At 39.3% G+C, this 13,493-nt stretch overlaps 4 protein-coding genes and 5 pseudogenes across 4 annotated transcripts; all 9 read left to right on the plus strand.

The window, feature by feature from the left end:
• The first annotated feature begins 142 nt into the window (after positions 1–142).
• LOC134704266 (cytochrome b-like) lies at positions 143–678 on the plus strand (annotated as a pseudogene).
• Positions 679–680: 2 nt separating this feature from the next.
• LOC134704275 (cytochrome c oxidase subunit 2-like) lies at positions 681–1,409 on the plus strand. Its single transcript, XM_063563551.1, is given in 1 exon segment — positions 681–1,409. A coding segment is annotated over 1 exon segment (729 nt).
• A 217-nt stretch (positions 1,410–1,626) lies between these two features.
• Positions 1,627–2,784, plus strand: LOC134704270 (NADH-ubiquinone oxidoreductase chain 1-like; annotated as a pseudogene).
• Positions 2,785–2,840: 56 nt separating this feature from the next.
• On the plus strand, positions 2,841–4,148 carry LOC134704277 (NADH-ubiquinone oxidoreductase chain 4-like; annotated as a pseudogene).
• Positions 4,149–4,151: 3 nt separating this feature from the next.
• On the plus strand, positions 4,152–5,087 carry LOC134704271 (cytochrome c oxidase subunit 3-like). The gene is given in 1 exon segment (XM_063563549.1): positions 4,152–5,087. A coding segment is annotated over 1 exon segment (936 nt).
• Positions 5,088–5,235: 148 nt separating this feature from the next.
• LOC134704269 (NADH-ubiquinone oxidoreductase chain 2-like) lies at positions 5,236–6,183 on the plus strand. The gene is given in 1 exon segment (XM_063563548.1): positions 5,236–6,183. A coding segment is annotated over 1 exon segment (948 nt).
• A 1,119-nt stretch (positions 6,184–7,302) lies between these two features.
• LOC134704272 (cytochrome c oxidase subunit 1-like) lies at positions 7,303–7,989 on the plus strand (annotated as a pseudogene).
• Positions 7,990–8,892: 903 nt separating this feature from the next.
• On the plus strand, positions 8,893–9,609 carry LOC134704273 (ATP synthase subunit a-like; annotated as a pseudogene).
• A 337-nt stretch (positions 9,610–9,946) lies between these two features.
• Positions 9,947–11,674, plus strand: LOC134704274 (NADH-ubiquinone oxidoreductase chain 5-like). Its single transcript, XM_063563550.1, is given in 1 exon segment — positions 9,947–11,674. A coding segment is annotated over 1 exon segment (1,728 nt).
• Positions 11,675–13,493: the final 1,819 nt, after the last annotated feature.

Below are 13,493 nucleotides of genomic sequence, written 5' to 3' on the forward strand. Positions count from 1 at the left end.
CACCTGTTTTTTTTACATGAGAAAGGGAGTAATAACCCTTTGGGTATTGAAAGAGGTACTATGTGTGTGCCCTTCCACCCCTTCTATACTATTAAAGATCTTTTTGGTTATGTTTGCTTTAGGTTCTTTTTTATATATTTAGTGTGTGTGGATCCTGAGCTGTTAGGGAATCATTTAAACTATTGGCCTGCTAATCCTATAAAAACGCCAATCCATGTTCAGCCTGAGTGGTATTTTATGTTTGCTTATGCAATCCTTCGTTCAATTCCTCATAAAGCGGGGGGGGTATATGTTATGTTTTTGTCGATTGTAGTATTATACCTAATTCCTAGTCTTCACAGAGGTAAGTATCGAAGTTTATGTTTTTACCCGTTTAATCAAGTAGTGTTTTGAGTGTTGGTTGGTAGGTTTATTAGGTTAACATGGATTGGTGCTCGCCCAGTGCGGGAGCCTTATATCATTTTGGGGCAGTGTCTTTCAGTCATTTATTTCTCTAGGTTGTTATTAAACCCTCTTTCTTTGTGGGTGTGGGACAAGCTGCTTGAATACCCTAAATTCTGTAGGAGTCGTCCTGTAGACCTGAAATGGTTTAAGTTTTTAGCTTATTTCAAGTTATTAAAATTAGTAAATCGCGAAAGTAGCGCACGTGAGTGGGCTAATAAGTGTAGAAAAATATAAATATGTCTTTTTACGGGAGTCGATATTTTGGTGATATTGTCCATGGGGAACTAGGGAAAGACCTGTTCCGGTACCATGGTTTTGTGATGATAGTAGCAGTGGCTGTGTTGGTCTTTGTTATATATATAGGATGCGTAATCCTTCTTACTAAATTTTCTTATCGCCATTTCTTGAACCGTCAACGATTAGAATTTTGATGGACTATTGTGCCAATGTTGATGTTAGTAGGGTTGTGGTTTCCTTCTATAATTAACCTATATTATATAGAAGAAGTAAAACGGCCCCGGTGAAATTTTAAGGCGATTGGGAAACAATGGTACTGATCTTACGAATTTTGTCGCAATTTAGACACTCCAAGCTCTAGAGAAAGCGCTGAAAGAATTTCGTGTTATACAATTGATTCTTACATAGAAGACCAGCAGGAGACATTTAGAAAAGGAGGGTATCGTTTGTTGGATGTTGATAACCGGATGGTGGCTCCAGCAGATGTGCAAATAACTGCTTTTGTAAGAAGGTCTGATGTGCTCCATTCGTTTGCACTCCCTAAGTTACTAATTAAAGTAGATGCCATCCCAGGTCGAATTAATCGGCTTCCTATAAAAGCTTCCCAGTGTAGAATTATTTACGGGCAGTGTTCTGAAATTTGCGGGGTTAACCATAGATTTATACCGATTGTGATTGAGTTTATTCCTGAGAAATATTTTGTCATATGGTTGGAAGCTCTTAACTAAAATAAAAAATAAGCTAAAGCTTTTAAGAAGCGTTAAACTTTTAATTTAATGAACTTGTACAATGGGCAAGTAGCTTTTAGTGATAAGGTGGTCTAATATTAGGATATAGGGCTCATGCCCCTAAGGCGCCGTGAGTAGTGGCTCTTATCTTTGTGAGAGCTGGCAGAGCTAATGCGTTTGATTTAGGATCAATTCATAAGTATATATACTTGCTTTCATGGCACAAGCTGGCAGACCTAATGCATACGATTTAAGCTCGTCTTATAAGATATACTCTTGTTTGTGTGTGAATTACAAAGCTAAGCCCAGTCTCATTATGGTTAGTGTCGAGTGTCTATTTAAGACTCTAAGGAGAGTAGCTGTTTTCTTTGGAGCCTCTATCCTATTAAGCCTTTGTCAAGTGTCAGCGGACTCTTTTACTCCCTTGGGGTCGACTAAGGCTGCACTGGTGGACTGAGTAGGCGTGGTTGTTGGTGTTATCCCTTTTGTAGGGGTGCTTCTCGCTGTGGGCTTCTATACTTTGTTGGAACGTAAAATTTTGGCTATCATTATAATCCGAAAGGGTCCATCCAAGGTGAGTTATATAGGGATCTTGCAGCCTTTTAGTGACGCAGGTAAGTTGTTATGTAAAGAGTTTATTGTGCCTACACGTGCTAACGTAGGGCCCTTCATTTTGGCTCCTGCACTAATATTAACTATCAGTTTACTTGGATGGCTTTTATACCCGTATAAGTCGGCTGAAGTGTTTTATGTTTTCGGGGTGATTCTGTTTATAGTTATTACTAGAGTCAGGGTTTACGGGGTAATAATATCCGGATGGGCTTCTAACTCTAAATACTCTTTGCTAGGTGCAGTTCGTGCGATGGCGCAAAGAATTTCTTATGAGATCCCTATAGGATTTATCTTCTTTTGTGTGGTGCTGTGCTCGGGTGTGTTTATGTTTCAAGAAATTAGGGTGTTCCAACAAAGGTCCTTTTTTTTCTTTTTTCCTTTGTGCGTAGTTATAGTTGTCTGAATGCTGTGTATGCTAGCTGAAACTAATCGGGCGCCATTTGATTTTGTGGAAGGAGAGTCGGAATTAGTGTCAGGATACAACGTGGAGTACAGCGGAGGGGGGTTTGCAGTTATATTTATTGCGGAGTACTCTAGTATTCTTCTCAGAAGGGTTATAAGGGCGGCGATATTTTTCGGGGGAAATGAAGCGTTGATCGGGGTCTTTATGATGGCTTTTGCGGTCTTCTTTGTGGTTATTCGTGCTTCTTTACCTCGTTTACGTTATGATAAGTTAATGAGTTTGTGTTGGACTGTTCTTCTATGTGTCATACTTATGGCTAGTGTGTGTGTAGTAGTTCTAGTTAGGGTGTATGTAAGATAATATAAACTAGTATAATTCATTTACACTGAATGTGTCAGATAAAGTCTGTCTTACTTATGGTTAAAAGGTTGGCAATTAGACTTATTGCATTGATTATTATAAAAAACCTAAATATGAGTGTCATTGGGTTAAGCGTTCTAACTATTCTAAGTATGGGCGCCACAAGAGTCGCGATAGGGGGGGTAGAGTTGAACGGGTTGTACACCACAGACTTTGTAATAGGGTTAATGGTTACACTAACTCTATTTGTAGCAATTCTTTCCTACCTAAGGAGGGTTAAGATCCACCGGAAAGCAAGATTTAATTTAATAATTATCAGAATCAGCCTAATTTTAGTGATAAGATTCAGGGTGAGGAGGTTCTTTCTTTTTTTTTTTTTTTTTGAAAGTGTGCTAGCCCCTCTGTTGTTATTAATTGTAGGCTGAGGCTATCAGCCAGAGCGTTTACAGGCAGGGGGGTATATAGTAATCTATACGGTGTTCGGATCTCTTTTTTTCTTATGGGGGGTAAGAGAACTCTATATTAGAGGGTTGAGGAGGAGGATAAGTTCTGTGGTAAGGCTAGTAAAAAAAAGGGGAATGAGATTGTGATGGCTATACATTCTAGGGTTTCTTATCAAGCTACCAATATATCCATTTCACCTGTGACTACCTAAGGCTCACGTAGAGGCCCCAGTAGCCGGTTCGATGCTATTGGCCGGGGTGGTACTAAAATTAGGAGGGTACGGGCTGCTTCGATTTATAATAGTTATACAAATAAGGCTTAGAAGCGTTTTTTTTGTGCTGCTACTAGTGGTGAACTTGGCAGGAGGTGTCTACGCAGGATTAGCGTGTGTACGGCAAGTGGACCTAAAATGTTTGGTAGCATATTCCTCTGTAGCGCATATGAGGCTTGTGCTATTAGGAGTGCTTAGCAACACGGTATTAGGGGTAGTGGGGGCCATTATTATTATGATCGGGCATGGGTTGTGTTCATCAGGTTTGTTCAGGTATGTGAATGCTATCTATAAGATGAGGCACTCGCGTCTGCTAGTAATAAATAAAGGGGGCTTGTTAGTCTGCCCAAGTCTAGTCTTAATGTGTTTCCTGTTAAGATCAAGCAACATAGCAGCCCCTCCTAGTCTAAACTTATTTGGGGAAATCCTCGTTTTCGGCGTGGGAGGGTGAATAAGTGGAGTGTTCCTGCTTATCCTGGGTCTGATAAGCTTTATTAGGGCATGTTTTAGACTATACCTATATGGAAGTTGTTGTCACGGGAAGGGGGTGTCACACAGGGAGTCCTTAAACTTGAGAAGAGTTTGTGATGTTTTTGTTCTGGCGGCTCATTGGATACCGCTGAACTTTATGTTTATGTTTATACCCTAAACAATGAATCGTAATCCTTATTCTCGTTACTATGTACCAGGTCCAAGTCCGTGGCCCTTTTTTGTGGCTATCTCGGCAAACGGAATAGCGGTAGGGTTAATTTTGTGACTGCATCGAACTCCCAGATTTCTATTAATAGGAATGAGGTTGGGGTGTATACTATTGAGAACTTTTAGATGATGGCGAGACTTAATTCGTGAGGGAGATATTGGGTTTCATACTCGCTTCGTAATCAAGAGATTTCGTGATGGAGTTGCCCTTTTTATTCTGTCTGAAGTAATGTTCTTCTTTTCTTTTTTTTGGACTTTCTTCCATAATGCCTTAAGACCCTCGTGTGAACTAGGGATGCGATGACCCCCTCCAGGGATCCGCACGCCAAACCCGTCGTCGACAAGGCTGTTCGAGACAGGTCTTTTAATTAGGAGGGGGTTATTCGTAACTCAAGCCCATAAGAGAATGCGTTTGAAGGATTATGATGTTGGGCCATTTATTGGCCTAGTGGTAACAATTTTATGTGGGACTGTGTTCTTCCTAGTGCAACTTCGAGAATACTACTGAAACTCATACACTATTGCAGATAGGGTGTATGGAAGAGTGTTTTATTTACTAACTGGGTTTCATGGAATGCACGTAGTTGTGGGGACTCTTTGACTAATGGTGAGGTTAGTCCGACTATGGCGTGGGGAGTTTTCCAGTCAACGGCACTTTGGTTTTGAGGCTTGCATTTGGTACTGACACTTCGTAGATGTGGTATGGGTAGCATTATGATGTTTAGTATATGTGTGGTTTGGAGGATGGTTATACATGTGGTGGTTCAAAATATGAGACGGGGACGTCTATACGTTTAAGTACCCAGACGCAAAGCCTTCGTGGTATGCGTACATTCAAGAAGAGCATGCTCCGTCCTGATATAAGATTCCTGACCATTTAAAAGGTTAAAAATAGGAGTCATACAGACTAGTTAAACAGTTTTGATTTGAAATCAAGTACCAAAGCGATTCCAAGCGCTTACTAGTCTGAGTAAAGTAGTCTAATTAAGGACAGAAGACCTATGATTTTCAAGTGTTATAAGTAACCTTTACTTGAAATGGTAAGCTTTGTGGTAAGACCTATAAAATTAGTGAGATTAGGGGTAATATTGATCGGGACAATTCTTAGGGTTAGAAGAGAAGAGATAGTAGGGGTGTGACTCGGTTTAGAGCTAAATCTGTATGGATTTCTTGTAATTATAAACCCTGATGGTCACTATAGTCCTGAGCCCTGTGTAAAATATTTTGTGGTACAAAGAACGGGGTCAATTCTGATACTAGTGGGTTTTGTAACCTTGATAGAGCAGCACGTAGTGAGAGGGCTGGTGATAAGGGGGGCGGGTACAGTGTTAAAATCTGGCGTTTTCCCGCTACATTCGTGGGTCCCTTCAATTATTAAGAACAGCAGATGGTTAGCAAGAGGGTTAATATTAACTTGGCAAAAAGTCGCCCCCCTTGTCTTTTTATCAATAATTATACCCTCTAAGGGGTTGTGAGTAGTAATTGTATTGATAGCTGGAATTGGGGCAGTAGGGGGCCTTAACCAGAATTCAGTACGAGTAATAAGCGCGTACTCGTCGTTTGTGCATACATCATGAATGCTGTTAGGGCTCACATGGTCAAGAGTAGTCTTTGTAGGGTATTTTGCAGTTTACTCGCTGTCGGTAGGGCTGTTTTTTTATGGGTGCTCAATAATAAACAAAACAAGAATGGGCGGTCAGATTAGTAGAGCCGCGAGGGGTATAGGGTTACTGATACTGATGGGGATGCCTCCTTTCCTTGGCTTTCTAGCGAAAGTATTGGTGTTTCTAATGAGAGGAAGGGCTGTAATCGTGGCTTGTATTATAGGTTCAGTAATCAGGCTAAAATTCTACATTGACTTTTTTTATAGGATAGTAATAAAAAGGTTAGTAGACAAAAACAAAGCAGAATTCAAGATTATGTGGAGGATAGTGATCGGGGCTAACCTAGCAGGGGGGGCATTGATCTTGGTGAGATTTATTTAGAAACTGCTTTTAGGCCAGGGGCGTTTTGATTTCGGCTCAAAAAGAGTGGGTAAAACCACAAAAGTATGATAAAAAGGTAATTTAAAATAAAATATTTTGTTTCAAACATAACTATAGGTAGTTGTTACCTCCTTTTTGTAGAATGGTACTTTAAAAAAAAGGATTGGTTTGCATCTAATTATTAAGCCTAGGTTTTCATTCTTAAGTGAGGAAGTTAATTAACATAATAGGGCTGCTAACTTTGTTATAAATGGCTTGTACCATTTTTCCTTATAAAAAAGTAGTTTAATTTAAGAACGATAGGTTGTGGGGCTATTAGTGGTGTCAACCCTTTTTTAGCTAGATATAGTTTAAAATAAAATATTGGCTTTGGGAGCTAAAGACACTTCCATAAGTTTTCTAGAAGAATGGTTATGGGGTTAAGAGTTGCGTTTGTCTGCATTGTGTCTTTTTTGTTTACGGGGTTATTTATGCTACTAAGGGAAAAGCGGGGTCTAGACCGAGAAAAGTGCAGTCCATATGAGTGTGGATTTGAGCCTATTGGAAGAGCTCGGAGGCCCTTTTCTATCCGATTCTTTCTAGTAGCAGTTTTGTTCGTCGTGTTTGATGTAGAGGTAGTGCTGTTAATACCTTTTGCCTACATGTTCTTTTACGGTAAGAGAGTGTTAGGGATTTTGTCCTCAAGGGGTGGTTTCCTTCTTATCTTGTTTGGGGGTCTCTACCACGAATATCGTGAGGGGTCTTTGGAATGAGTAGGTTAATACTAGAAGTGGCATTTATGCGAAACGAATTTTGATGAGAGGTGATTGTAAGAGGCTTACTTTTGCTGTTGGAAGTGTATTGTGTGTACCTGTGGTTTTCACGTCGAGAGTGCTTCTTAAGGAAGTATGGGACCAATGAAAGTTCTCAAGGATCTAATAGAAGGTTTGAAAAGGCATATCTTACTATAGCGTATAGGGAAAAAAATATTAAGAGGCTAAAATCTAGTGCGGCTCTAAGGGCTAATAAGGCTAGATGATTGGCTTCTAAGTAAGGATAAATAAAATGATAAAAATACTAAAAAAGGAAGAAGTAGGGGGTTATGGAGAAGTGGAGTCCTGGTGACGTCGATGGCTGTGATCAACAAATCACAAAGATATTGGAACCCTTTATCTGTATAGCGGAGTCTGAGGAGGGTTGTTTGGAGCAAGGTTGAGGTTAATGATCCGAATGCAACTGGGGCATCCTGGAGCAGTGTTCTTAAAAAGAGATTGATTCTATAATGTGGTGGTTACAACGCATGCCTTAATAATAATTTTTTTTGCTGTGATACCTATCTTAATTGGAGCTTTCGGTAATTGGTTGATTCCTCTGCTAGTAGGAGGTAAAGATATAATTTACCCGCGAATAAACAACTTAAGTTATTGACTATCTCCTAATGCACTATATTTACTAATACTGTCCTTTAGAACGGATAAAGGAGTTGGTGCTGGATGAACTATTTACCCCCCTTTATCTGTGTACCCCTATCATAGGGGCCCTAGGATGGATGTTCTTATTGTGTCACTACATCTAGCTGGGCTCAGCTCTCTAGTGGGGGCTATTAACTTTGCTAGGACCAATAAAAATATGCCAGTGTTAGAAATGAAAGGAGAACGAGCGGAGCTTTATGTTTTAAGGATTAGAGTTACTGCAGTTCTTTTAATTATTTCAATTCCGGTTCTAGGAGGGGGCATCACAATAATCTTGTTTGACCGAAACTTTAACACAACTTTTTTCGATCCCGCAGGAGGGGGGGACCCCGTTTTGTTCCAACATTTGTTTTGATTTTTTGGGCATCCGGAAGTGTATATTCTTATTCTACCTGCCTTTGGTGTGATATCAAAAGTAATTATGCATTGCTCTGGAAAAGAAGCGGTTTTTGGTCTAATTGGGATAGTATACGCAATAATCGGAATTGGAGGGTTAGGGTGTATGGTGTGGGCTCACCACATGTTTACCGTAGGTCTTAATGTTGATACTCGAGGCTATTTTTCTACCGCAACTATAGTAATCGCTGTTCCAACAGGGGTGAAAGTATTCAGATGACTGGCAACTATAGCAGGAAGAAAATTCAAAATAAAGCCTGCCGCCTACTGAAGTACTGGGTTTCTGTTTTTATTCACCGTGGGAGGGCTAACAGGGGTCTTACTGTCTAGGGCTTCTATGGATGTGTCTCTACACGACACATATTATGTGGTGGCTCATTTCCATTATGTGCTAAGAATAGGGGCGGTGTTTGGGGTGTTCTGTGGTCTTAACCATTGGTTGCCAAATTTTGTTGGAGTATGCTTTAATAAGAAATGGAGGAAAGCCCATTTTATAGCAATATTTTTTGGGGTAAATACTACCTTCTTTCCTCAGCATTTCTTAGGCCTAAGAGGAATGCCTCGACGGTATATAGACTACGCTGATATTTATGCTCACTGACATTGGGTGTCTTCTTATGGGTCCGCTGTGTCTTTTGGGTCTCTAATATATTTTAAGTTCCTTCTATGAGAGGCTCTAGTAAGCCAGCGAGGGGTTGTATTTAGTGGGGGTTTATGTGGTGAAATAGACTGAGCAGGTACCCGAGACCTTTATCCAGGAAGGAAGCATGTTTATAGCCAATTGCCATTTGTGTGAACTAACCCTTATAACACGTGTATCACTTATATTTATAAGAAATCGCGTAATCAATAATTTAAAGTCATGTTAATAGATGTTTTTTCTAGATTTGATGCTCACAGCTATAACTTAATTTGGTTGTCTATGCCGTTATGGTTGCTGTCTTCTATAGTGCCAATAACCGTGCTATTTAGAGACGTGTACACTAAGGGTAGAAGTACGAGCTCTTTTCGGAGTTTGGTGCTATCCTTTACTTATTCGATGATTCGATTGAACGGAAAGGGACTAAAGCTATCTGGGTTTCCTCTAGTAATAAGGGGTCTGTTCATGATAATTCTGATACTAAATCTGTCTGGAAACTTTCCATTCTTTTTCCCTGTAAGAGGGCAGTTTGTGTTCGGGTTCTCCTTTGCTTTGTCTATTTGAACTTGTTTAGTTTTATCTAGTCTTTTATGCAGATTTGAGCAGGGGTTGATGAGTCTCGTTCCAACAGGTTGCCCGTTAATCCTTGTGCCTTTTATAGTAGTGGTTGAGCTAATTAGTGGCATACTTCGCCCTTTAACATTAGTTTTACGTCTGACACTAAATCTGGGAGCTGGTAAAGTAATTCTAACTATATGCAGGAGAGAGTTAGTAGTTAGCTGGTTAAATAGCAGAAGGCTGCTTACAGGAGTTGGGGGTATTAAAGGGTTAATAATGGGCGGAGGTGTTTTTGGAGCCGCTGAAGTTGCAATCGCGTGTATTCAGTGTTATATTTTTTGTGTCTTATTGTGTCTCTATACGGAGGATCATAGAAGGTAGGTAGTTTTAAAAGCTTTGCTGAAGCGACGGCCTTGTAAGTCGTAGAAAACTATGTGTTTTAAAGCTATGATTTGAATAAAATTCCTAGGAGTTTTCTTAATAAGTATAGGCTGTTTTGTAATCTTCCGTATAAACAAACACCTTTTGTGTTTATTTGTAGGGCTTGAAATAATAAGACTAGGCTTATTGTTTGTAACCCATGTGTTTCTAATAAATCAGTTTTGGTTAATTTTACTAATTCTATGTTTAGCTGTTTGCGAAGCCAGAATTTGCTTGGCCCTTCTGGTTATGGTGATGCGACTATGCGGAGACGATTTGATGTCAAGGTTACTAAGAGATGGCTCGTAAAAATAGTATCATACAATTAAAAAGTAACTTAGGGTTACTTTTACTGATTCTGATTGGATACTTATTTATTCTTAGAGGGAGGACCTTTGGAAAAGCTTATTTATTGGAAGTTACTGTTTGAGAGAGTAATTGTCTCTCATTTAGCTTCAGAGTTCTACTAGATAGCGTAAGAATAGTCTTTGTTGGGACGGTTTTGGTAATTAGAGGAAGTGTAGCAACCTACTGCAAGTGGTATATAGCTGGAGAGCCATACTACAAGCGGTTTATGGGATTAGTATGGTTGTTTGTGCTGTCTATAGTGTTTATAATCTTAGTTCCTAATTTAGTAATACTTTTAATTGGTTGAGACGGGCTAGGGCTCACCTCATTCCTATTAGTGGCTTATTACCAGAACAATAAGAGGTTATCTGCGGCTATGTTGACAGCTTTGACTAATCGAATTGGGGATGTTTTTGTACTTTTTAGAGTTTCTATTTTTTTAAGAGAAGGGGGGTGGTTAATTTATATATACCACCCAGTGCAGACATGGGTTAATTTAGGGTTTGTGGTAGTTCTTGCAGGTATAACTAAAAGCGCACAAATGCCGTTTTGCGCATGGCTACCTGCTGCCATGGCGGCACCCACACCGGTCTCCTCTTTGGTGCATTCTTCGACATTGGTGACAGCTGGGGTTTATTTGATTCTTCGCTCTTTTTATATTATCAGAGCTAATCCCTTTGTGACTCAAATACTTATAGTCTTAAGACTATTTACTCTAATATTAGCGGGGTCAAGGGCTGTGTTTGCGTTTGACCTAAAAAAGGTAATCGCACTCTCGACTTTGAGGCAGTTAAGGTTAATAATATTCTCGATTTCAATCCTTCTTCCGTCTGTAGCTTTTTTTCATTTAGTAACCCATGCGGTATTTAAAGCTTTGTTGTTTCTAGGCGCAGGGGGTGTTATTCATAGAAACCAAAGAATCCAAGATATCCGGGGGTTAAGAAGCTTGTGGCAAGGATTACCGGTAAGAATGGGTGCAATAACGGTTGCAATTGTGTCCTTGAGAGGGGCCCCGTTTATAAGAGGGTTTTTCTCTAAAGACCTAATAATTGAGCTAAGAATGATAGACAGAAGAATAACTTATGGGTGCTATTTATTAGAGCTAACAGGTTTAATCTTCACTTCTTTTTATAGGGCACGGATTGTATTTAGAGTAATACTTGGGTCTAATTACGTTAATAGCAGAAGTTTGCGGATTAATGAGCACTTAAATATACAAACTCCTTTTCTTAGCCTGTATATTGGGGCTATTATCTTAGGAGGGGTATTAGGGAGGAAAATAGAGAGGTTTGGGTTTGTAGTAGTTCTTGAGAAATATGAGAGAGTCAGAGTATTTCTTATTCCCTTTGTAGGGTTAATTTTGTGATGAGGAGTGCTTAGAAAATTAGGGTCTAAGCCTTGGTCGTCAGCCAAACTATTAAGATTCTTTTTGAGAATGTGGCTCATAGAGAGGCTAACCTCCCACCCCAGAAAAATGGCCTTCTTTAAGGGGTCCAGGATGGTAGCTCAAAGTCTGGATCAAGGTTGACTAGAGCTATTGGGCCCTCAAGGTGCCCATAAGGGACTAGGTCAACTCAGCTGTTTGAATGAAATTGTTCAGAAAAATTATTTTACCTACCAGCTGGTAGTATGAGGGCTGGTGGTAGCGGGGGGCGTAAGCTTAATTATGTTTATATAATGAGAGTTATAGTCATATGTGTAATTTTGATGGCTGTGTTTTCGATTGTCTTAATTGCCAAGCAACCTATTTCTTTAGGGCTAGTGCTATTGAGGGGGTCTATAATTGCATGTGTGGAGGTTGCACTGGAGGTTAGAAGGTTGTTAGGGTTCTTATTGTTCCTAACTTACGTTAGGGGTGTAATAGTCCTGTTCTTGTATGTTTTAAGGATCTACCCCAATGAAGTGTATCGTTTTAATCTAGAGTTTATGGTTCTCGTCAGAAGGTGTTGTGCCAGAGCGGTCCTTATGGGTCTTATGAATTACGAGTACAGAGAAATTAGCGGGTCTTTGTTTCTAAGTTTCATGGCTGAAAGAAGCGGGTTAAGGTTATATATCCTAATAGCTGGTGTGTTACTGTTTGTAATATTAGTGGTGTCGTATTTGTGCATAAAAACCATGGTGCCTTTACGAAGAGTAAAATAAACCTAAAATAGAAGATACAGTAGCTTAATTAAAGCGTCTCATTGAAAATGAGGAAGATGGATACTTTAGTACCTTGTGTCAAATCTGTAGGAGGGTTTGATTATGGCCCTAAATTTATGGGCAAAATGCTTCTCATGATTCTAAATGCGGGCTTGAACAAATTAAGTGCAAGTTCAACATCAGTGGGGAAAATTGGTTAATAAAGGAAACTTTAACCCAGCTTTTTGACAAATTCGGGGTCAATTGATGAATGCCAGCAGCCGCGGTTAGATTCAGTTCGAATATAAATTTAAGCGGATTGGTTAGAGTCAATGTTGTGTTATAAAACTATAAAAAAACTATAGGTGCAGTGTAATGTTAACGGTTTTTTGTGGTTATATTCCTAAAGTTTTAGTGAGCTTCTAACGAATCTATGAAGTGAAACCAGGATTAGATACCCTGTTATCCATAGTTTAAAACAAAAGTTCCTCTTAACTAAACATTTGGTTGTCAAAGAGAAATAAATAGGCGGTGTCTGAGATAGAAAACAGGGGATCCTGGGTGTTAAAGGATAACCCACCTACATTTGAGCCTTGTCTTATTAGTGCGTGTGTATGGTTGTTTACTCTAATATGGTGAGTGTCCGGGTAAAATTTTTGGTTATTACTGAAGCTAACTCTTATTTTACTTGCTGAGTTCGGTAAGGTAAGTTACTTTTAGTTAGGTGCAGCTACTAGAATTGGCTATATGCCCATGTAGCACAACTTCAAAAATAATTCAGATTGACATGCAGCTTATGACAAGGTTAATCTGGGATACAGATGTAACTTAAGCAATAATTCAAAGATTGAGCTACTAAAAGGTAGCTCAACTAAGTAGACAAATAAGATAAGAAAACTTGCCTTTGAAGAAGGACTTGTAAGTAAGGGTTAAAAATAAAATTACCCTGAATACAATCAGATGAGTACTAATCGCCCGTCGCTCGCGGGGAAACCTGTGAAAAGTCGTAACAAGGTAGCAGTAACGGAAGTTGCTGCTAGGCTATAATATGCATATATAGTAAATAATATTATATTTGCCTTCCAAGCAAAAGTTCTAATGAAATTAGTGTATGCTGGCCAAATAGTTTAAGCTAAAACGTTGAGCTGTTAATTCAAAATCGCAGTAATTTGCTTTGGCTTGCTTAAGTAGTTTAGGGAAAACATAAGATTTTCATTCTTAAGTCAGATAGTATTTCTCTTAAGTTGTGCTTAGTAGTTAATGTTAATATAACTGAGAACTGCAAATTCTCCATAGTCTAGTTAGGCCTAAGCTTAGTGCCACGTGGGGGATGATCCAGTTGCTTTGATGAAGCAAAGTTCAAAAGTAGTTTTTTG

Source organism: Mytilus trossulus, unplaced genomic scaffold (genome assembly GCF_036588685.1).
Source record: "Mytilus trossulus isolate FHL-02 unplaced genomic scaffold, PNRI_Mtr1.1.1.hap1 h1tg001337l__unscaffolded, whole genome shotgun sequence".
NCBI classification, from domain to species: Eukaryota; Metazoa; Mollusca; class Bivalvia; order Mytilida; family Mytilidae; genus Mytilus; species Mytilus trossulus.